At 42.3% G+C, this 24683-nt stretch overlaps 1 protein-coding gene across 1 annotated transcript in view; it reads right to left on the reverse strand.

The window, feature by feature from the left end:
• Nucleotides 1-24683, reverse strand: part of MYRIP (myosin VIIA and Rab interacting protein) — a gene marked incomplete at its 5' end in the record, with an annotated part of 315920 nt that overhangs the window by 82828 nt on the left and 208409 nt on the right. The window contains one exon of the mRNA XM_080821795.1: nt 8666-8802. Within this exon, the coding sequence (XP_080677921.1) occupies nt 8666-8802 (137 nt within the window). The remainder of the gene's footprint in view (nt 1-8665; nt 8803-24683) is intronic.

The following is a 24683-nucleotide window of genomic DNA, read 5'->3' on the forward strand; positions in this document are numbered from 1 at the left end:
GATATCGGAAGATAAACAAAAGGGGGAGGGAGCCACCAGAGGCGACCGACTGGAAAATAATACCCCAATACGAGAGTGCCCGGCATCTGGGGACCAGCATTAACTTGGAGTCTTGTTGAAAGCACTCAAAAGAGCAAAGACTCGCGCGGGGAAATTGTGGGAATCGGGGCGGATAGGGATAGGGGCTTAAGTCCCCAGACCCAGGGCAGCATCCCCTGGCGCTGAGCCGGAGAGTGCGGCGGAGAAACCTGGTCTTTGTCCCGGAGCCGCCAGTGCGCCCGAGAACGGGTGGAGTCCGGCTCCCGTGAGGGACTGGGAGCCACACCAGACGGCAGAACGGGCACCTTACTGGAGATGCGTGCGTGCCTCAACCTCCCCTGAGAGAGGTGCACGAACGCCCAGCCTGGTGTTCTGGGACCCACGCGGTGATAGACCCACGCGGCGATAGAGCCGATAGAGCTGGAGGCGCCGCGCCCCAAAAAATCCCCTGGGAGAGGTGCGCGCAAGCCCTGAGCTCTCAGCCCCAGCCAGCGGGAAAATCTCAGTGTGCGATTGCTGCTTGGAACCTCTCTGGCGGTCTGGAGCTGCCCAGACAGCCACAGCTGCCTTGGTTTTGCGTACAAGCAGGAGATCCTGCGTCCCCAGGGACCGCGACTCAGAACCTGCTCTGCCAGCGGCCCAGCGGCTGCAGCACCTGCAGGGGAGCAGACTGAGGCTTCTCTCTGAGAGGGAGGTTGGGGTGCAGTTTTCTTTCCTCTAAACCTCCCAAAACCATCAAAAGCTGTCAAGGCGAGAGAAAAGAAGTGAACAAACATAAAAACCTCCAGAGAACAAAAACCTGAAAAAAACGTTTTTCTCAGAGCCCACCCCCTTGAGGGGGTCGGGAGGACTTAACTCAGGGAACATCATTGACTGAAAACCCACGTGGCAGCCCCCTCCCCCAGAAAACAAATCAGGGAAAAAAAAAAAAAAAAAAAGACTACAAGAGAACAACCACCACTACTTCATAGATACAACTTTTATTTTTAATTCTTTCCCACTATTCTGGTTCATTTTTTTTTCTTTTTTTATATAGATAATTTTTTAACCTATTTACCATCACAGTGAGATGTCCAGTACATCAAATTCCATGATAAACTTCTAACCTGAATTTTTTTGATACATACACATGTGTTTTTCTTTTGCTTTTCTATTTTCTTAATTTTTAAAAAATTTTTTAATTTAGTTTAGTCCAGTTTATTCCTTTTTTATTTTTATTTTCTAATAGTCATATAGAGTTAAACTTCAAGGTAACCCCCTTTCTCCAAGCAATGCTACCCCTATAGGTGAACCAATTTTTAATCCCCCTTTTTCTTAGGAAAGTTGAGTCCTTTAACAAAGATATCAAGATACATCCAGGAAGAATCAAAATAACCTTCCTCGCCCACACCGAGAATCTATAACCATGCTCCCATCTTTTTCTTCAGCCAGTGTCTCTGTGTATTTATGTTCGTCTGGATAGTATATAAATCTTATACTTGGGGTTCTTCTTGACGAGGCTCCTCCTTTTTTTTGCTTATATATATATATATATTTTCTCTCGTCATATACTTTTATCAGTCTTTTTGTTTGTCTGTTTTTGTTTGTATACGTCATAAACCTTACCCTGGGGCCCATTTGGGCTGAACCTTCACTTTTATCTTCCCTTTTTTTCCTGTCTCTCTCTCTCCCTCTTTTTTCTTTTTCTTTTCTTTTTTCTCTCATTTGGGTGGGGAATCCTGAGTGCTCAGAAGCGTTCCAGGGTGCACCTTGACTGCACCACGGTCAATACACCCAGCTACATCTGTCCAGTCATCTCTCACCAAAATGACTAGGAGGAGGAATCCCCAACAGAAGAAAAATACAGAGGATGGGCCTTCTGCAACAGAGCTAACGGCTATCAACATAGACAATATGTCAGAAAGAGAATTCAGGCTAACAATTATCCAGGCAATAGCTAGGTTGGAGAAAGCTATGGATGACCAAACAGAATTGATTAGGGCAGAATTGAAAGCGACCAGAGAGGAGGTTCATAATGTTAGGGCAGAGCTGAAGGCCACCAGGGATGAGGTTCACAACGCTCTCAATGAGTTCCAATCTAATCTAAATTCTCTAAAAGCTAGGGTAACTGAGACAGAAGATAGAATTAGTGATCTGGAGGACAAACAAATAGAGAGAAAGGATCAGGAGGAAGCCTGGAACAAACAGCTTAGAAGCCACGAAAACAGAATCAGGGAAATAAATGATGCCATGAAACGTTCCAACGTCAGAATTATTGGAATCCCTGAAGGGGAGGAGAAAGAAAGAAGTCTAGAAGATATAGTGGAACAAATTTTTCATGAAAATTTTCCCAACCTTGCGAATGGAACAAGTGTTCATGTACTAGAAGTAGAAAGGTCCCCCCCCAAGATTATAAATTCAAAAAAAACATCCAGGCACCTCATAGTAAAATTGAGGAATCATAATTGTAGATACAATCTCTTGAAAGCCGCTAGGACAAAGAACCTCCTTACATACAGAGGAAAGCCCATCAGAATAACGTCAGACCTGTCCACAGAGACCTGGCAAGCCAGAAAGGGCTGGCAAGATATATTCAGGGCACTAAATGAGAAGAACATGCAGCCAAGAATACTTTATCCAGCAAGACTGACATTCAAAATGGATGGAGAGATAAAGAGTTTCCAAGACCGGCAAGGCTTGAAAGTCTATGCAACCACCAAGCCGACACTGCAGGAAATATTAAAGGGGGTTCTATAAAAGAGGAAAAATCCTAAGAATAGCATTGAACAGAAATATAGAGACAATCGACAGAAAGAAAGACTTCAAAGATAACACAATGTCAATAAAAACGTATCTCTCAATAATCACTCTCAATGTGAATGGCCTAAATGCACCCATAAAACGACACAGGGTTGCAGATTGGATAAAACGACAGGACCCATCCATATGTTGTCTACAAGAGACCCATTTTGAACCTAAAGATACACCTAGACTGAAAGTGAAGGGATGGAGAAGCATCTTTCACGCCAATGGGCCTCAAAAGAAGGCCGGGGTAGCGATTCTCATATCAGATAAATTAGATTTTAAACTAAAGACGGTAGTCAGGGATACAGAAGGACACTACATCATTCTTAAAGGGACTATCCACCAAGATGATCTAACAATTGTAAATATCTATGCCCCCAATATGGGAGCAGCCAATTACATAAGAAAACTATTAATCAAGATAAAGAGTCATATTGATATGAATACATTAATAGTAGGAGATCTTAACACGCCTCTCTCAGAAATAGACAGATCATCGAAGCAGAAAATCAATAAAGAAATAAGAGCATTGAATGACACATTGGACCAGATGGACCTCATAGATATATACAGAACATTCCACCCTAAAACAACAGAATACTCATTCTTCTCAAGTGCACATGGAACCTTCTCCAGAATAGACCACATACTGGGTCACAAATCAGGGCTCAACCGATACCAAAAGACTGAAATTATTCCCTGCATATTCTCAGATCACAATGCTTTGAAACTGGAGCTCAATCACAAGGAAAAGTTCAGAAGGAACTCAAATACCTGGAAGCTAAAGACCACCTTGCTTAAGAATGCTTGGATCAACCAGGAGATCAAAGAAGAACTTAAACAATTTATGGAAACCAATGAGAACGAAGACACTTCACTCCAAAACCTATGGGATACAGCAAAGGCGGTCCTAAGGGGGAAATTCATAGCCATCCAAGCCTCCCTCAAAAAAATTGAAAAATCCAGAATACACCAGCTGTCTCTACACCTTAAAGAACTGGAGAATCAACAACAAATCAAACCAACTCCACACGTAAGAAGGGAAATAATCAAGATTAGAGCAGAGATCAACGAGGTAGAAACCAGAGATACAGTAGAACGTATCAACGAAACTAGAAGCTGGTTTTTTGAAAGAATCAATAAGATCGATAAACCATTGGCCACACTAATCCAAAAGAAAAGAGAGAAAGCCCAAATTAATAAAATTATGAATGAAAAGGGAGAGATCACAACTAACACCAAGGAAGTAGAAACAATCATCAGAAGCTATTATCAACAGTTATATGCCAATAAGCTAAGCAACCTAGATGAAATGGATGCATTCCTGGAAAACTATAAACTCCCAAAATTGAACCAGGAAGAAATTGACAACCTGAATAGACCGATATCTAGTAACGAGATTGAAGCAGTGATCAAAAACCTCCCAAAAAACAAGAGCCCAGGACCTGACGGATTCCCTGGGGAATTCTATCAAACTTTCAAAGAAGAAATAATACCTATTCTCCTGAAGCTGTTTCAAAAAATTGAAGCAGAAGGAAAACTTCCAGACTCTTTTTATGAAGCCACCATCACCCTGATCCCCAAACCAGGCAAAGACCCTACCAAAAAGGAGAATTTCAGACCGATATCACTGATGAATATGGATGCTAAGATTCTCAACAAGATCCTAGCAAACAGGATCCAACAGCACATTAAAAAGATTATCCACCATGACCAGGTAGGATTCATCCCTGGGTTACAAGGATGGTTCAACATTCGCAAATCAATCAATGTGATAGAACAAATCAATAAGAGAAGAGAGAAGAACCACATGATCCTCTCCATTGATGCAGAAAAAGCTTTTGACAAAATCCAGCATCCGTTCCTGATTAAAACGCTTCAAAGTATAGGGATAGAGGGAACATTCCTGAACTTCATCAAATCTATCTATGAAAAACCCACAGCAAATATCATCCTCAATGGGAAAAAGCTTGCAGCCTTCCCATTGAGATCAGGAACACGACAAGGATGCCCACTCTCACCACTCTTGTTCAACATAGTATTAGAAGTCCTAGCAACAGCAATCAGACAACAAAGAGAAATAAAAGGTATCCAAATTGGCAAGGAAGAAGTCAAACTCTCTCTCTTCGCAGATGACATGATTCTTTATATGGAAAACCCAAAAGACTCCACCTCCAAACTACTAGAACTCATACAGCAATTCAGTAATGTAGCAGGATACAAAGTCAATGTCCAGAAATCAGTGGCTTTCTTATACACTAACAATGAAAATTCAGAAAGGCAAATTAGAGAATCGATTCCATTTACTATAGCACCAAAAACCATAAGATACCTCGGAATAAACCTAACCAAAGAGGTTAAAGATCTGTACTCGAGGAACTACAGAACACTCCTAAAAGAAATTGAAGAAGACACAAAAAGATGGAAGACCATTCCATGCTCTTGGATGGGAAGAATAAACATCGTTAAAATGTCTATACTGCCCAGAGCAATCTATACTTTTAATGCCATTCCAATCAAAATTCCACCAGTATTTTTCAAAGAGCTGGAGCAAATAATACTAAAATTTGTATGGAATCAGAAGAGACCCCGAATTGCTAAGGAAATGTTGAAAAACAAAAATAAAACTGGTGGCATCACGTTACCTGATTTCAAGCTTTACTACAAAGCTGTGATCACCAAGACAGCATGGTACTGGCATAAAAACAGACACATGGACCAGTGGAACAGAGTAGAGAGCCCAGATATGGACCCTCAACTCTATGGTCAAATAATCTTTGACAAAACAGGAAAAAATATCCAGTGGAAAAAAGACAGTCTCTTCAATAAATGGTGCTGGGAAAACTGGACAGCTATATGTAGAAGAATGAAACTTGACCATTCTCTTACACCGTACACAAAGATAAACTCGAAATGGATAAAAGACCTCAACGTGAGACAGGAATCCATCAGAATCCTCGAGGAGAACATAGGGAGTAACCTCTTTGATATCAGCCATAGCAACTTCTTTCAAGATATGTCTCCAAAGGTGAAGGAAATAAAGGCAAAGATGAACTTCTGGGACTTCATCAAGATAAAAAGCTTCTGCACAGCAAAAGAAACAGTCATCAAAACAAAGAGGCAACCCACGGAATGGGAGAAGATATTTGCAAATGAAAGTACAGATAAAAGGTTGATATCCAGGATCTATAAAGAACTCCTCAAACTCAACACACACAAAACAGATAATCATATTAAAAAATGGGCAGAAGATATGAACAGACACTTCTCCAATGAAGACATACAAATGGCTACCAGACACATGAAAAAATGTTCATCATCACTAGCCATCAGGGAGATTCAAATCAAAACCACATTGAGATACCACCTTACACCAGTTAGAATGGCCAAAATTAGCAAGACAGGAAACAACGTGTGTTGGAGAGGATGTGGAGAAAGGGGAACCCTCTTACACTGTTGGTGGGAATGCAAACTGGTGCAGCCACTTTGGAGAACAGTGTGGAGATTCCTCAGGAAATTAAAAATAGAGCTTCCCTATGACCCTGCAATTGCACTGCTGGGTATTTACCCCAAAGATACAGATGTAGTGAAAAGAAGGGCCATCTGTACCCCAATGTTTATAGCAGCAATGGCCACGGTCGCCAAACTGTGGAAAGAACCAAGATGCCCTTCAACGGATGAATGGATAAGGAAGATGTGGTCCATATACACTATGGAGTATTATGCCTCCATCAGAAAGGACGAATACCCAACTTTTGTAGCAACATGGACAGGACTGGAAGAGATTATGCTGAGTGAAATAAGTCAAACAGAGAAAGTCAAGTATCATATGGTTTCACTTATTGGTGGAGCATATCAAATAATATAGAGGACAAGGGTAGATGGAGAGGAGAAGGGAGTTGAGGGAAATTGGAAGGGGAGGTGAACCATGAGAGACTATGGACTCTGAAAAACAACCTGAGGGTTTTGAAGGGGCGGGGTGGGAGGGTGGGGGAACCAGGTGGTGGGTATTAGGGAGGGCACAGATTGCATGGAGCACTGGGTGTGGTGAAAAAACAATGAATACTGTTACGCTGAAAATAAATAAAAAATTAAAAAAAAAAAAAAAAAAAAAAAAAGGAAGTCTTAGTTTAAATGGATACTAACCATATTAAAGCAATAGATTCTAATAGTTCAGTGAAGGGTCTTGGTACCCACAGAATGCTTCTAAGATCAAACTGGTGCCAAACAAAGGATGTAGGCTTTGCCAGGTGTTGAGCCATGCTTTGGGAACACAGAGCGGATGAAGCTAGTGCTCATATGGCTGGTAGACCGTCCCCTCAATGCAATGCAGCAAGTGCCGTACTGAGGCCAAATGAAAGAGCTGCTGAATCACAGAGGGCCCAGAACCCACATCTGCTTCCATCAGGCAGACAGTTATTCCCAGTAAGTGGTTTTCCTCAGAAAATGACACTTGAAAATTTCAAAGCCCTGAGCTGGCCCGCTTCGGGCTCCCATCCACCTGATCCGCCTGTGGGGCCTGAGAGAGACAGAAGAAGAGATCGGAGTTGTGCCCTGCTCTGCAGGATTGCCGGTATGTTTGCTTTTCCCCTCATCTTTCATGAAGCAGTACAGAACACCTATGAGGTCTGAAATTTGGTGACACGTAAGGGGGTACACGAAACAGACCTGAGGCCGTACGTGAGAGGAAAGAAAGGCTGGGATGCAAACAAGTGAGCCAATAATATTCTGGAACTTTCTTGAGATATGTCTTTGGCTTGAAAAACTACTGTTAATAAGATTACTTTCAACTTTCTTTCGTTCTCTCTCTCTCTTTCTTCCTTTTGCCTCCTTTCCTGGAGAAGAAACTTTTTAGAGAAATCAGCAAAGAGAAGATAAAAATAATCTGCGGAAGCCTTCAGCACTGCTCTCGTAGCTTAGGCTTCCTGAATAGTTTGAAAGATAGAGTCTACCAACCACCACAAAAGGCCCTAATGATTCTCTGTGTTTAATGCTTCCATCCCGTTTCCCCCCTGTCTCAGTGGCTGGCATATTTTTAGATAAGACACAGCCGAAGACTTTACTGAGAATACAACAATGTAAAATAATGACAGTGAAAAGGCTCCAAATGAGACGGATGAGATCTTTTTTCCATCCCCCTTTCTCGTGGATAAAAAGCATTTACCTGTGTCAGCAAAGAGATGAAAAAAATCTGCCTTTAGACAGAGAAAAAAAAAATACCAGTCTTTTTAAAGAGGACAGACTGTTCATATTGTGACAATGATTTTTCTGCTGGCTAGTCTAATAGAACTAAAGAAGATAATTTCTCTTTCTAATTACATTGGTTGTCTTACGTGTATAAAAACAGCAAGGCAGAATCCACCCTCCAGGCTACTTGGGAGAGAAGCCTGTACGTTCCCGACTCTCCCATTACATCAGGTTCTGGGCCTGGTGTGAGTGGAGGTTGGGAAGAGGAGGGAAGGGGAGTGGAGGGCATACCCTCCGAGCGCAGGCCTAGCGTACATGATCAAACGGAGGACTTCCCAGTGTTTCATCCGTAGGGGGAGATGATCGAGAATCTTTGATTTCCAAGGGCCTACAATTAAAAGGTCCACAATACGCAGAAATATTTTGGTCTTCTTAATGCCCCCAACAGCCCACTGGGGAGGTGGGAACCAGAGGTCTCAAACTTCACAGAATCTTTGGTATTTGTCCTCCTATTTCTGCTCCTCACTGGAGCCACGTATTTAAGCAACTTTCTCCGTCCCGTCGAGGACACCCAGTGTCCAGGGCCTCCCAGACAGGCCTCCTTCTATCCCCTCAGCCCCGCAAAGACTCCCACAGCAGCGGGCCGCCAGCGTACCTAGAATGTCGAAGCATGCCCCACTCTCCAGCCGGTGTTTCCGGTACAGGTTCTTCAAGACCTTGGCGCTGCCAAAGCGTTTGAAGCGGCTCTTCACGTTACTGTAGAACCATTCCAGAGACTGGGTCCTCAGAAGCCTGAGGAAGACACAGAATAAGAAAACAAAATGAGAGACAAAGACTGGAATTATGAAGTGGTGGACAGCAAAAGTTGCCACCGGACTTCATAGCTCCTTCCGCCAAGATGTGGAACAGCATCTCTCCCCACTTCTTGCATCCAGGCCGGCCTGTGACTCGCTCAGACCACAGGGACCGGTGGGCAAAAAGACAGCTCCCTCTCATGGAGCTCTTAGAAGTCCTGCACCCTGTTACCACATGGTCAAGACCGAGCTGGTCTTAGGGGTGCCGAGAGACACTTGGCCCGAGCACCCCTTTCACCTCAGCTGGTGACCAGCCAAACCCAGAAGAGGTGACAGGGATGAGGTGAGTGACAAGGGCGGTAGCAGCCAGGATGACAGCAGTGAGGACGAGGCCCAGGCCACCCAGACAAAGAGATATTAGGGATTACATTAGGGATGTAGACTCGGAACATGACACTGACTCTGGTGCTGAGGACGTAGGCCAGCCTATGGTGGTGACAACGATTCAGACAGTGGCAGAGATGGGGGTGGCCAGCGGAGCCACAGCCACAGTCACAGTGCCAGTCCCATCCCTAGTGGCAGTGAGCACTTGGCCCAGGAGGCTGGCAGTGACGCCACAGCTTCCAGTCCCAGCAGCAGTGACCCTGTCCCAGGGCCTTTGGGGCTGGCGCAGACACAATTACCATTCACAGAAAGGCACTTTGCCAATGGTCTCTTTGTGAGCCCTTTGCTCTGTTCCTCCCTCCCTCCAAACCTCTGCTGTTATTAAAGACAGTCTCTCTTTAAACAAACAAACACAGCGCCTGCCAGGTGCCTAGGGTGAGCGAGTGGCCCGAAGTAAGACCAGCGAAGCATGCGCCTGAGTCCGCCCAGCAGCAGGTGGGTGAGTGCCTGCCATTCGAAGCCACTCACGGACGCACCTGCTTCACAGCAGGCTCTGCATTTGATGCTCGTGCTGCATTAACAACACCTCTAATTCAGCCTGGGGACGTACAAAGCATAAGAGAGACACAGACTCTAGGACAAGATTCTCCAGCCACTTATTCATTCAGCTAGAAGTACTGAGGGAAAGCAGTTTCTTGCTCAGGGCTGGAATGGTCCATACAGAATACTGTCAGGATGCTTCTGTTTTTGGCTCAGTACTTCTAAATCCCTTCTATTTTAAGAACAGCTCTTGTTGTACCTTTTATTGCGAATGTAATAACAGATACTCATTATAGAGAATTCAGAAAAGTAAAATGAATACAAAGGCCTCTCCCTCCCCAGATGCCAGAGATATGTGAGAAGGTAGCCAGAGGGAAAAGTTAATGAGGATGAAGAATGGGGGTGAGAGCAGAACCAGAGATTTTGACATATTTCTAGAAAATCAGAAGTGAGTGATTGCATAAAGATCAGAGAAAACGCTGCCCTCCAGATAGGCACTGGAGCTGGGCCTCCCGGACCAAGATGTCTAATTTGGAGCTGGTTGGTGCCAAGAGCAGGACGGGTTGTAACACAGAATTCAGAAAGCTAATTTAATGGTTGTGTAGGCAACCATTGGTCCTTATTCCAATTCCCAATCAGCTGGACAATTGGCCCAAGGGTTGTTTTGTCCTTAGGCCCAAAACAGAAAATAGTCCTCTAATAAAACTGAACAACCTACTCGGAGAAGACTAGGACTTGAATATAGGGGTTACACCTGTAGTGAAACCCTCCTTCTGCAGCCCTGAGGGAGCCCCCAAACACTGCCCACCAGATCCTACTCATCTACCCTAGAGCCGGGCCTGCCAGGTGCCTGACTGGCTAATAAACTTGGAAGTTGTCGGTCAGCACTCCCACCCCTTTTTCAGAGGAGAGGTCTCCTGGGAATACTAACCTACCCATGTAAGTCACCTTTATTAACCAGTGAAGTCCTTTGTTAAAAATATGTATAGATAACTGGGCATCAGTAGATATTTGAAACAATCCAATGCCATGGGAAAGAAGGACCCAGATAAACTAAGAGCAAATTTTTAGAAAGGGAAATGAAGGTAATCTAGGGTAATGAAAATAATGTTAACAATTCTAATAAATAACAATTCTAATAAATAACTTGAAAAAGACACCACATCCTATCCACACAACACTAGGTGGTGTGAAAATTAAGTAATCAGAAGACAATGTTTTCTGGAACATAGAACATATGATTGGGGAAAGAAAAGTAATAGGAGGTCTAAAAGTTAAAATCAATATAAACTTTCCAGAATGCAGAGGAAGAAGTAAAAAAGATGGGACATATCAGAGGAAGAGACATGAGGATGAATTCAGTGGCAATCTTGGCATCTAACAAGATTCCAGGGAGGAGCGAGAGGAAAGAAAAAAAAATCAATCACATAACAGAAGAAAATGGCCGCAAGCTAAGAAAGGCAAAAGTCTTTAGGGTTTAATGAGTCTACCAGTGGCAAATCAGAATAAATTGATTACAGCGCAAAGTACAGCAGACAAAGCCACCCAGATATATCTTCATGAAGACCCTCCAAGATGAGGCTTCTAGGCAGAACAAAAAGGGTATTTTTGCAAATGAACAAAAATAATAATGACATTAAACATTTAAATCAGTAACACTGAATGCTAGAAGATGGTGGAGCATGGCTTTTCTAAGCCAGAGAAGAAACGGCAAGGCCTCAGAACTCTATGCTCAGCCAAACTATCATCAGATAAGGGTCAAATAAAAATACTTTCAGACATGTAAGGTCTCAGAAAATCGATGTGCTTTCTAGGAAGAAAAACTGTTAAGGTATACTTAGGGGAGCCAAAAAAAAAAAAAAAATCCAAGAAAGTGGAAATCATGGGACTCTAGAAGGAGGGAGTTAGTCCAGGGGTGCGATGGATGGAAGTCCCAGATGTCAGGGTCATAGCAGATCTGAAAGGAGGGGGTAGGGGGTGCACACAGTCAACGAGCGCAGGATTAAGAAGCCCATCGAATGAAGAGAGACAGTGAAGAAGGAACCACAGCCTTCTTTCGTCAATAAGAAAAAAGAATTAGAAACCCCAGGAAAAACAAAAGCACAACTAAAAAGTGGCTGTAGAAAGTGATGGTCTCAACAAGAAGCAAATAAAAACTGTTAAGAACTTGTCAACTCCTGAAACAGAAGGGAGGTGAATGGCCCATTCTTCTTCAGGTGGCCCAGGTTCACGGCCAAAGAGTCTATTTCCTTCTTTCTATGGACTTCACTGCAAGACTCTGGTCTATAGCAAATGATATATATTATATTATATATATAATATGTACAATATAATTTTATGTAGAATATTAAAATGTCATTAACTTTTCACACCCTATTTATAGACAAAGAAAGCATGAAAGATCCTCACTGTCAAGACGTTTGCACTTTTTGCTGAAAGCAAAATCAAGTTACCAGCTAGCGTGGCAGAAGCCTGAATACAGAAAGAAGATTCTGTGGTTCCTACCACAGAGATGATTCACACGCTAATTTCCTCATCCTACACTGATGGAGTCCAGATAGGCTTCTAAAATATATGGACAACAATAGTGGCTTAAATGTGTTATTTAAAGTGATAGAAGTCATTCGGTTTTAATAAAAGGTTTTTTTTTTCTTTTAGATTTTATTTATTTGACAGAGATCACAAGAAGGCAGAGAGGCAGGCAGAGAGAGAGGAGGAAGCAGGCTCCCTGCCAAGCAGAGAGCCCGATGCGGGGCTCGATCCCAGGACCCTGAGATCATGATCTGAGCCGAAGGCAGAGGCTTAACCCACTGAGCCACCCAGGTGCCCCAATAAAAGGTTTTAATAAAACTTTAATAAAACTTTGTGGGGAAGGGAAAGAGGTAGCAAGAAGTAGGCTATTTATGAAGGTCTAGAGTTGACAAATCAAGAAATAAGCATGTGAGTTACAATTATAGTAGTAACCCCAAGAAATGTTTACAGGTGCTTGCTTGGGGCATTGGGATTTTGCATGCAGATGGGGGCATAAGACTATTTTTATTATTTTTTTTAAAGATTTGTTCTATTTTATTTGAGAGAGAGAGCACACATACACACACATGAGTGGGGAGAGGAACAGAGGGAGAAGCAGACTCCCCACTGAGCAGGGAGCCTGATGTGGGGCTTGATCCCAGGTCCCTGAGATCATAACCGGAGCCAAATTCAAGAATCGGCTCTTAACTGAATGAACCATCCAGGTGCCCCAACTTTTTAAGTTGACTATCATTTTATATTATTTGATTTTTAAAAAACCAGGTATTATGCATTAATGTAAAAGCACTAAAATAAAAACAAATAAAAGAAGATTTAAAAAAATCACCCAGAAGTTCTTGACATCTGAAGAATGTTTATTATGAACTAAATGTTTGTGTTCCCACAAAAGTCATGTTGAAACCTAATCCCCAATATGATGTTATTTGGAGGTGGGGGCTTTGAGAGGGGAGTGTCATGAATGAGATAGTGTCCTTACAAAAGAGACCCTAGAACACTCCCTCACCCCTTCTAACATGTGAGGACACAGTGAGAAGATGGCCATCTAGGAAGAAGGAAGCAGCTCTTCACCAGACACTGAGACTGCTGGTGCCTTGATCTGAGACTTCCAGCCTCTAGGATAGTGAGAAATAAGTTTCTGTTGTTCATAAGCTACTCAGTCTGTGGTATTTCTTTATCACAGCCGGGACAGACAAAGATGGCGCTCTTCCAGCTTCTTCTCAAGGGGATCCCTGAGGACCTAATCAGCCTATGCAGATTGGGAGGAGTCCAGGAACTGGTGGTGTGTGTGTACATGCGGACATGTGCACACATACACACACACACACGGGGAAGCCAGTGTTGATCTAAAGCCTACCAGTGCCCCAGAAGGGGTCCCAGGGCCAGCACTGCTCTGAGAGAGCACGTTTTTCATGAGGGAGGATGCTCTTCCTCTTCTGATAGAGCAATTCAGCAGACAAAGGCTGCGGGGCGGTCAGGGCCGCCACCTAGAATGGCCAGGAAGCAGTGATGGTGACAGTGGAGGGGCACGCCTCCTAGAAGGTTTGTGACTCCACTGAAGAGGAGAAGTTGCAGATGGGCTTGTTCCTGAGCGCATGTGAGGGACTTCCAGGACAACAACACACACACGGTCTTTTAACACACATGGGATCACGAAGGCTTTGATCTAGCAGATGGCTCACAGTTCAGTTTGTCACTTCATTCAAGTCACCACACAAATGTCACCCCTTGTGAGCCTTGCCTGACCATCTGCGCTAGAATACCACGACCAGGGGTGCCTGAGGGGCTCAGTCGATAAATCAGCCGATTCTTGGTTTCATCTCAGGTCATGATCTCAGAGTCCTGAGATGGGACTCTGTGTTCACTGGGAATCCCGCTTGAGATTCTCTCTCATGCTCTCCCACTGCTCCTCTAACCGCCCCCACCCACCGAACTGCACACACTCACACACTCTGTCTCTCTAAAATAAATAGTCTTAAAAAAAAAAATGAATACCAGGACCACACCAACACATCTTCTATCACTTTCATTTTCTCTCTCCATTTTTCCAGAGTACTACTCTGCCCTTGATGTGTAATTATATATAATCGTATACAGTTATTTATAAGTTAATATATTGGTGTATTAGTTAATGACTTTCTGGAATGGATTGCAGTTATTTATTTTTCCCTCTATATTTTTATTTAAATTTTAGGTAGTTAGCATACACTGTAATATTGATTTGGGGAGTGGAATTCAGTGATTCATCAATTACATATAACACCCAGTGCTCATCACAAGAACTGCCCACCTTAATACCGACCACCCATCTAGCCCATCCCCTACCCACCTCTCTCCAACAACCCTGTTTGTTCTCTGTCATTAAGAGTCCTTATGGTTTGCCTCCCCCTCTCTCTCTTTTTCCTCCCTTCCCATATGTTCATTTGTTTTGTTTCCTAATTTACACATGAGTGAAATCATATGGTACTTGTCTTTCTCTGACTCACTTATTTCAATTAGCACAACACACTCTAACTCCATCCACATCATTGCAAATGGCAAGATTTCATTTCTTTTGATGGCTGTGTAGTATTCCATTGTGTGTGTGTGTGTGTGTGTGTGTGTGTGTGTGTATCACATCTTCTTTATCCATTCATCATTGATGGACACTTGGCCTCTCCATAGTTTGGCTATTGTTGATAAGCCTGCTATAAACAACAGGGCGCATGTACCCTTTTGAACTTGTGTTTTTTTATCCTTTGAATAAATACCCAGTAGTGCAATTTCTGGGTGGTAGGGTAGTTCTATTTTTAACTGTTTGAGTCATCTCCATACTGTTCTCCAGAGTGGCTGCACCAGCTTGCATTCCCTCCAACGGTGTAAGAGGGTTCCCCTTTCTCCACATCCTCACCAACACCTGCTGTTTCTTGTGTTGTTGATTTTAGCCATTCTGACAGGTGTGAGGTGATATCTCATCAGTGTTTCGATTTATATTTCCCTGATGATGAGTGATATAGAGCATCTTTTCATGTGTCAGTTGGCCATCTGAATGTCTTCTTTGGAAAAGTGTCTATTATTGTCTTCTTCTTTTTTTTTTTTTTAAATTTTTTTTCAGTGTTCCAAGATTCATTGTTTATGCACCACATCCTGTGCTCCATGCAATACATGCCTGCCTTAATACCCACCACCAGGCTCACCCAAGCCCTAACCCATCTCCCTTCCAAAACCCTCAGTTTGTTTCTCAGAGTCCATAGTCTCTCATGGTTCATCTTCCCCTCCAATTTCCCCAAACTCACTTCTCCTCTCCAACTCCCAATATCCTCTGTGTTATTCCTTATGTTCCACAAGTAAGTGAAACCATATGATAATTGACTCTCTGCTTGACTTATTTCACTCAGAATAATCTCCTCCAGTCCCATCCATGTTGATACAAAAGTTGGGTATTCATCCTTTCTGATGGAGGCATAATACTCCATTGTATATATGGACCATATCTTCTTTATCCATTTATCTGTTGCAGGGCTTCTTGGCTCTTTCCAAGAAGGGGACTGTGGCCATTAGTGCTATGAACATTGGGGTACAGATGGCTCTTCTTTTCACTACATCTGTATCTTTGGGGTAAATACCCAGTAGTGCAGTTGCAGAGTCATAGGGTAGCTCTATTTTTCATTTCTTAAGGAATCTCCACACTGTTTTCTGAAGTGCCTGCACCAACTTGCATTCCCACCAACAGTGTAAGAGGGTTCCTCTTTCTCCACATACTCTCCAACACTTGTTGTTTACTGTCTTGTTAATTTTGGCCATTCTAACTGGTGTAAGGTGGTATCTCACCTCAACATGAGGCAGGAATCTATCAAAATCCTAGAGCAGATCATAGGCAGTAACCTCTTTGACATCAGCCACAGAAACCTCTTTCAAGACATGTCTCCAAAGGCAAAGGAAACAAAAGCGAAAATGAAATTTTGGGACTTCATCAAGAGAAGATATTTGCAAATGACACTACAGACAAAGGTTTGATATTCAAGATCTATAAAGAACTCCTCAAACCTCCACACACACAAAACAGATAATCACATCAAAAAAATGGGCAGAAGACATGAACAGACACTTCTCCAAAGAAGACATACAAATGGCTAACACACATGAGAAAAATATTCATCATTATTAGCCATCAGGGAGATTCTGCCCATTTCTTAACTGGATTATTTGAGCGTTGAGTTTGATAAGTTCCTTACAGAGTTTGGATATTAGCCCTTTATCAGATATTTCATTTGCAAATATCTTCTCCCATTCCGTAGGCTGCCTTTTAGTTTTGTTGATTATTTCCTTTGCTGTGCAGAAGGTTTTGATCTTGATGAAGTCCCAATAGTTCATTTTTGTTTCCCTTGCCTACAGTGACATGTCTAGTAAGAAGTTGCTGTGGCCAAGGTCAAAAAAGTTGTTGCCTGTGTTCTCCTCTAGGATTTTCATGGTTTCCTGTCTCACATGTAGTCTTTCATCCATTTTGAATTTATTTTTGTGTATGGTGTAAGAAAGTGGTCCAGTTTCATTCTTCTGCATGTTGCTGTCCAGTTTTCCCGACACCATTTATTAAAGAGATTTTCTTTTTTCTATTGGACATTCTTTCCTGCTTTGTCAAAGATTAGTTGACCATAGAGCTGAGGGTCCATTTCTGGGTTCTCTATTCAGTTTTACTGATCTATGTACCTATTTTTGTGACAGTATCATACTGTCTTGATGACTACAGCTTTGTAATACAGCTTGAAGTCTAGAATTGTGATGCCTCCAGCTTTGCTTTTCTGTTTTCATGATTGCTTTGGCTATTTGGGGTCTTTTAGGATTGTTTGTTCTAGTTCTGTTAAAAATGCTGGTGGTATTTTGATAGGGATTGAATTAAGTGTGTAGACTGATTTGGGTAGCATAGCCATTTTAATAATGTCTGTTCTTCCAGTCCACGATCATGAATGTTTTCCCATTTCTTTGTGTCCTCATCAATTTTTTTTCATAAGTGTTCTACAGTTTTCAGAGTATAGATCTTTTACCTCTTTAGTTAGGGTTATTCCTAAGTATCTTACTGTTTTTGTTGCAATTGTAAATGGGATAACTCCTTGATTTTTTTTCTTCTTCATTATTGCTGTATAGAAATGCAACAGATTCCTGTATGTTGATCTTGTATCCTGCAATTTTGCTGAATTCCTGTATTAGTTCTAGCAATTTTTTGGTGGCGTTGTTTGGGTTTTCTTTATAGAGTATCATGTCATTTGCAAATAGTGAAAGTTAGAATTTTTCTTTGCTCATTTGGATGCATTTCTTCTTGTTATCTGACTGCTGAGGCTAAAATTTCCAGTAGTATGTTAAATAGAAATGGTGAGAGTGAACATCCCTGTCTTGTTCCTGATGGTAGAGGAAAAGTTCTCAGTTTTTCCCCACTGAGGATAATATTAGCTGTGGGTCTTTTGAATATGGACTTTATGATGTTGAGGTGTGTTCCATCTATCTCTACTTTATTGAGGGTTTTTAATCAAGAATGGATGCTGTATTTTGTCAAGTGTTTTTTTTTTTGCATCTATTGAGAGGATCATGTGGTTCTTATTCTTTCTTTTATTAATGTAGTGTATCACATTGATTGATTTGCAAATATTGAACCACCCCTGTAGCCTAGGAATAAATCCCACTTGATGGTGGTGAATAATTTTTTAAAAGTACAGTTGGATTGATTTGCAAGTATGTTGTTGAGAATTTCTGTATCCATGTTCATCAGGGATATTGGTCTGTAATTCTCCTTTTTGGTTGGGTATTTGTCTGGTTTTAGAATCAAGGTAATTCTGGGCTCATACAAGGAGTTTGGAAGTTTTCCTTCTATTTCTATTTTCTGGAACAGTTTGAGAAGAATAGGTATTAATTCTTCTTTGAATGTTTCGTAGAATTCCCCTGGGAAGCCCTGACCCTGGACTTTTGTTTGTTGAGAGATTTTTCATTACTGATTGAATTTCTTTGCTGATTAGGAGTCTGTTCAAATTTTCTATTTCTTCCTGTTTCAGTTTTGGTAGTTTGTATGTTTCTAGGAATTTGTCCATTTCTTCCAGATTGCCCAGTTTGTTGGCATATAATTTTTCATAATATTCTCTTATAATTATTTGTATTTCTGTGGTATTGGTTGTGATCTCTCTGCTTCCATTCCTGATTTTATTTGGTACCTTTCTCTTTTCTTTTTGATAAGTCTGGCTAGGGATTGATCAATTTTATTAATTCTTTCAAGGAACCAGCTCTTAGCTCCATTGATCTGTTCTACTGTTTTTTTGTTTCTATATTGTTTATTTCTTCTCTGATCTTTATTATTTTCCTTCTGCTGGATGTATTTGCTGTTCCTTTTCTAGCTCCCATAAGTGTAAGGTTAAGTTGCATATTTGAGACTTTCCTTGCTTCTTGAGGTAGGCCTGTATTGCAATATACTTCCTACTTAGGACTGCCTTTGTTGCATCCCAAAAGTATTGGACTGCTGTATTTTCATTTTCATTTCCTTCCATGTACTTCTTAATTTCTTCTTTAATTTCCTGGTCAATGCATTCATTCTTTAGTAGGATGTTCTTTAACCTCCATGTATTTGCGGTCTTTCCAAATTTTTTCTTGTAATTGACTTTAAGTTTCAGAGCACTGTGGCCTGAAAATATGCATGGTACGGTCTCAATCTTTTTGCACTTGTTTGAAGCCTGACTTGTGACCCAGTATGTGATCTGTTCTGGAGAATGTTCCATGTGCACTTGAAAAGAATGTGTATTCTACTGCTTTAGGAGGAAATGTTCTGAATATATCTGTTAAGTCCATCTGATCCAGGGTATCATTCAAAGTCATTGTTTCCTTGTTGATTTTCTGTTTAGATAATTTGTCCATTGCTATAAGTGGGGTTTCAACATCAACTATTACTGTATTATTATCAATGAGTTTCTTTATTTTTGTTATTGATTTATATATTTGGGGGCTCCTAAGTTGGGGGCATAAATATTTATAATTGTAATTGTAATACTTCTTGATGGATAGACCCTTTATTTTTAAATTTTTAAAAATTATTTATTTGAGAAAGGGAGTGTGCATGAGCAGGGGGGTGGGGCAGAGAAAGAGGGAGAAGCAGGCTCCCCACTGAGCAGGGAGCCAGCCCAACGTGGGACTCGACCCTAGGACCCTGGGGTCATGATCTGAGCTGAAGGCAGACAGATGCTTAACTGAATTAGCCACGTTGGTGCCTGATGTTAAATTGTTATTATCTATTTCTCCTTTCCAATAGAACATAATTAGCTCATGGAAAACAGGGTTTTTGTCCACACTCCTGTATCTAAGTGCATAAACCCAATGTAGGGCACAGAGTAGACACTCAATAAAATCTGGTTAGTGATGGAGTTACATTGTTTTAAACCTATTCTTTTTCAGTTACTCTTCCTGATTGAATTTAATGTCCTTTCTAGTCTTCCCTGCAGCATCTTTAGCAGCCCCCAGGTTCTCCACAGTATAGATGCAGCCTGCTTTATGTAACTGATCTCCTATCTTTGGACACTGAATTTTTCCCATTTCATTTTCTATTAAAAACAATTCTCTAGGGGTGCCTGGGTGGCTCAGTGGGTTAAGCCTCTGCCATCGGTCAGGTCATGATCTCAGGGTCCTGGGATCAAGCCCCGCATTAGGGTCTCTGCTCATCGGGGAGCCTGCTTCCCCCTCTCTTCCCTCTGCCTACTTGTGATCTCTCTCTCTCTGAAAAATAAATAAAATCTTTAAAAAACCCCCAATGTTATAATGCATATATTGGCAACTAAATGGTTTCATATGACTGCACTAATGGATTCTAGAAGCAGAATCACTGGGCTCAAAGATGTCAATCTTTCAGAAAGCTTATGCCAGAAAGCTTGCTCCTCACCTGGGTGCGAGATTCTAAAACCCTCAAGGTGGCCTCACATTGAAAAAAAAAGCCCCAGAGGAGTAGCTGCTCCATAACAAAGCCCACTTATGGTCCCTATGTGCATCATAGGAAGGAAGGCAAAAGGGCAGAAGGCAAGCATCAATTCATCTACTCAGGTTTGGTCTACACGATGGCATTTAGAGGCTTATTGTCTTCATTGAGGAAGAAATACAGCTACACAACAGCATGAAGTGAATGCATCATCCCTTTTATGTAAAACTGCATTATATCATCCATATCATTGCTATTAATACAAATGGACACAACTATGCGAGTGCTTTCTCTGTCTTAGGCATTCTGCCAAAAGCTTTCCTCAAATCATTTTGTTTAATTCATAGAGCATAGCACAGGGAGTTAGACCATGAGTGCTGGGGCAGGTGGGGACTGGCCCAGGCATTTACTACCTGGGTGGTTTTAAGCAAATTCCTGTCTCTAAGCCTCAATTTCTTCCTCTATAAGATGGGGATGACAGTAACCACCTCCTAAGGCTGTTTGAGGATAAACGATGTAACACAAGCAATAAGTTGCCTGTCACAATGTAAGGGCTCAGTGATTTCTTATAACAATTCCACAAGGGTGAGCCTCATTTGGAGAGATGGTAAGTTGAAATGTAGTGAGACTGACTATCTTGCTCAAAGGAGCAAAGTACCTGAGCAGGGATTCAAAATCCAACCATGCACATATGTGAGTCACAGGCTCAGTGGAGAGACTGGCTCTCTTCAGTGTATTCTCCTACAGCATTTTAATTTACTACAAAGAATATCTGTCTTTTTTTTTTTTTTAGTATCTGTCATTTTTATCAAAAACCCATAAAGCTATTTTCAGAATGTAAAATAATATAGCAGAAAAAAAATGCAGAAGACTTTGTCCTTGGAAATCATAACATCTGGGCATATGATTTATTTGATAGCTTTAAAAGCACAGAAGAAATGCAACTCTAGAAAAGAACTGTTCTCCAGGTTGCATCCTCTGCACGCTGCCCTGCTCCCTGAGCCACTGACCTCCAGGAAGGACATGCAGGTATCTTAGCTCTACAGCTGAGGGTTGGTAATAGTCCTGGTTGGGGATAGTCATGACTGTGCCCCTCAGTCTTTTTTTTTTTTTTTTAATTGTGTCATGTTAGTCACCATACAGTGTATCGTTAGTTTTTGATGCAGTGTCCCATGATTCATCGTTTATGTACAACACCCAGTCCCCCGTGCAATACGTGCCCTCCTTAATACCCATCACTGGACTAATACATCCCCCATCCCCCTCCCTTCTAAAACCCTCAGTTTGTTTCTCAGAGTCCACACTCTCTCATGCTTTGTCTCCCCCTCCGATTCCCCCCCTTCACTTTTCCCTTCCTTCTCCTAATGTTCTCCATGCTATTCCTTGTGTTCCACAAGTAAGTGGAACCATATGATAATTGACTTTCTCTGTTTGACTTATTTCACTCAGCGTAATGTCCTCCAGTTCCATCCATGTTGACCCAAAAGTTGAGTATTCATCCTTTCTAATGGCTGAGTAATATTCCATTGTATATATGGACCACATCTTTTTTATCCATTTGTCTGTTGAAGAGCATCTCGGCTCTTTCCACAGTTTGGCTATTGTGGACATTGCTGCTATGAACATTGGGGTACATATTCCCCTCATTCTTTGATCAAAAGGACAGTTCCTTTCCTTTTGGGACACTCACCCGTCCTTCCCAGTACAGCGTATGTTGCTCTGGAAAAGCTGGCTCCACTCCCCTGTCAGCATGTGAGTGGTCACATGACACAGACCTGTCAATCAAGGTCAAGATGGAGGTTTTTACTGTTGTTTTTGGAAGAATGTGCTGCCCTTCTGCTGGGCTGACTCCATGGCAGAACAAAAGTCTGGAGCTGCTGGTGCCACCCTGCCATCACTTGGTGGGGGGATATTTGTGGTATTCTGGACAAAGCAGATCTGACAGTGGGAAGAGACAGGATCCTGCTGCTATACTTCAAATACTTAGATCTACTCAAGCCCAAGGTTAACCCCTGGACTCATCCATTACATGAACCAATGTATTCCCTCTTTTAAACTTCGAATTGGGTCTCTATTATTTGCAACCAAGACTCTTCATACTTCAAGTATATAATAGGGGGAGCTCTCCACTCAGGGGTTACACAAAAACTCTTGGCATTCAGAAGCATGTTAATGATCTCTACAATGGAAAGCCTCAGCTTGCTCTCAAGTTTTGGAATGGAACCAGAGCACTGTCCTGGGCTGCTGGGAGGTGGGAGGTTGGACTGAATCCTTGGAGAATGACTGACAAAGCCAAAGCCCTATTTGGAGAGCAGACAGCTTTTCCTTTAAAAAGTGATGTGTTCTAGACTACGTTTTGACTTAGAGTTAATGTGGAGAGCTTTTCTGGAAACCCCAGGAAAGGCTCAGTTATGATGACCTTCATTTGATATTAGCGTTTTTATTTCACTTATTTTAAAATGTATGGCTCAGAGGACACTCATGGATGCATGAGGTTCGTGGGGCAGAGGTGTGGGGAGAAGTGTGTGAGGATGCTGGTACCAGGGTGGACTGGGTAAGTGCACTTTCAGGGTCCCTGGCCCACCTGAGGTCAGCCTCTTCCTAAACAGACATGACTTTAGGCAAGGACAACGGCAAGGAAGGAGACTTGTGTCCACATCCTGCTGGAGTGGAAGGCAGAGTGGACTCCTGCATGTGTGTGCTAATTCCTTCCTTTGCCCACCCATTCATGCTTTCATTCCCGCGCTATTTATTGGGTGTCCTATGTGGCAGGCACTGTGCTAAGTATTTAGGCGGTGACCAACAGATGAGGCCACTACCCCTCGGTGCTACCAGACTAATGTCTTCAAAGAGTGGCAGCTGGGTCATGAGATGGGATCAAAAGCCAAGCCAAAGGCATCTCAGGAATGGCTGGACACAAGCTTTGGGTTCTGGATCATTTCCACAGAGGTGTGAGAAACAGGAACCCACCTGCTTTATGTCTCAGGCATCTTCTTCAATGATGTCCAAACTACGGCCTCTCAGCTGTAGTACACGCAGAGGAGAGGGGGCTTAGGAAGGGGAGGGCTCCACCCTCCTGGTGACAAGACTTGCCAAGAGCTTCTGGAACTGTCCAGAGGGACCCTGCTTGACTTCTCTGCCAATGATCCCAAGTAACCCCAATAAATGTGCCCACAATGATTCTAAGCTCTCTGTAGTTTCACCAACTTAAGTATGAAAATTTCTTAAAATAAAGATTTTTAAATCTTTTTTTTTTAAAAGGCAACAGCCGACTTTCAAAATTCACAATACAACATAGTTAGAATTGATGAGTTTTGGTCCTTGGAACCACTTCCTCCCCTGTAAAATGCAATAATAACTGGTGCTCCACAAGGCTGCAGGAAGAATTCGGTAACTCAGCCCAGGGTGTCCGGAGAAAGGCCAGACCCTTGGTGCCCACTGGGGATGCCGGCTGAATCTGAATGTGAGTGCACATATCTTCCGTGCATAGCCTCTACACGTCTGTCCTCACTAAATGCTGCCAACGAGTGATTTCCAGTGTGAGGCATGTGCACTGATGGGGGCAAAGGCACCATCTTTTGGTAGGAAGGTTCCCCCAGATGTACCTCCTCTTGGAGATTCTGATAAGCCTTCCCTCTGGCACCCCTGCCCTCCCTTCCCACTTCGCTCCCTAGTATTAAGAGCTATTAAGCAGAAATGATGATGAGGCAGAAAGCAAGACTGAGAATGACAAACTGCCTACATGATATAAATAAACATATGGCATCGATGTATGCCCAGACTTGTCTTCCAAGAGCTCATACACCTGTCAAGACAACAAGAAGGTGCTGGAAGGGGGAAGGAGAGCTATTTTATGTAGGTTGGTCAGGGAAGGCCTCTCTGGTAAGGTGTCTTGAGCAGAGACAAGAAAGAGGAGAAGGAGTGGGAATTTCTTGAATGGCAACTGGGCACCCACTTGGGGTCAAGTTCTCTTTTGCAGCTAAATTCCAACCAAAACAAAACCTGGAGCCCCTTTCCTGTACCTACAGAGAATCAACAATATATTTTCTAAATTCTTTAGAAGCCTTTGCTCCCCGTCTCTCTACCTTGTCTCATTACCTGGTGTCACGATGTTTTCACTAATTCCCTCTCAAGGAAGGCATCAGGATGAAAACTGACGACTCCATAACCACTAGAGAGACTGGTCTCTTAAAAATGATACAAGCCCCGTTTAAATGTATTTTGCCATCATTTATTGAGAGCCTCCTCAATCCTGTCTTCTTCAAATGGAACCTTTTCTGCATGGAGAGAACTCTTGCTTCTGTGTCTAGAAATTCAGAACAGGCCTTTCCCACAAAGTAGAAGATTAAGAGAGGTTCTCATTTTAAGAAAATTAGGGATATTTTTCTAGCTAAGAGAAGCTTTAAGAAAGAAAAAAATATGGGGGAGGGGGAAACTTGTCCTATCAGAGATGAGAAAAATGCATGATAATTAAAACAGTGTGATACGTTTAAAATGAGATCTTAAAA

Source organism: Martes martes (genome assembly GCF_963455335.1).
Source record: "Martes martes genome assembly, chromosome: 1".
NCBI classification, from domain to species: domain Eukaryota; kingdom Metazoa; phylum Chordata; class Mammalia; order Carnivora; family Mustelidae; genus Martes; species Martes martes.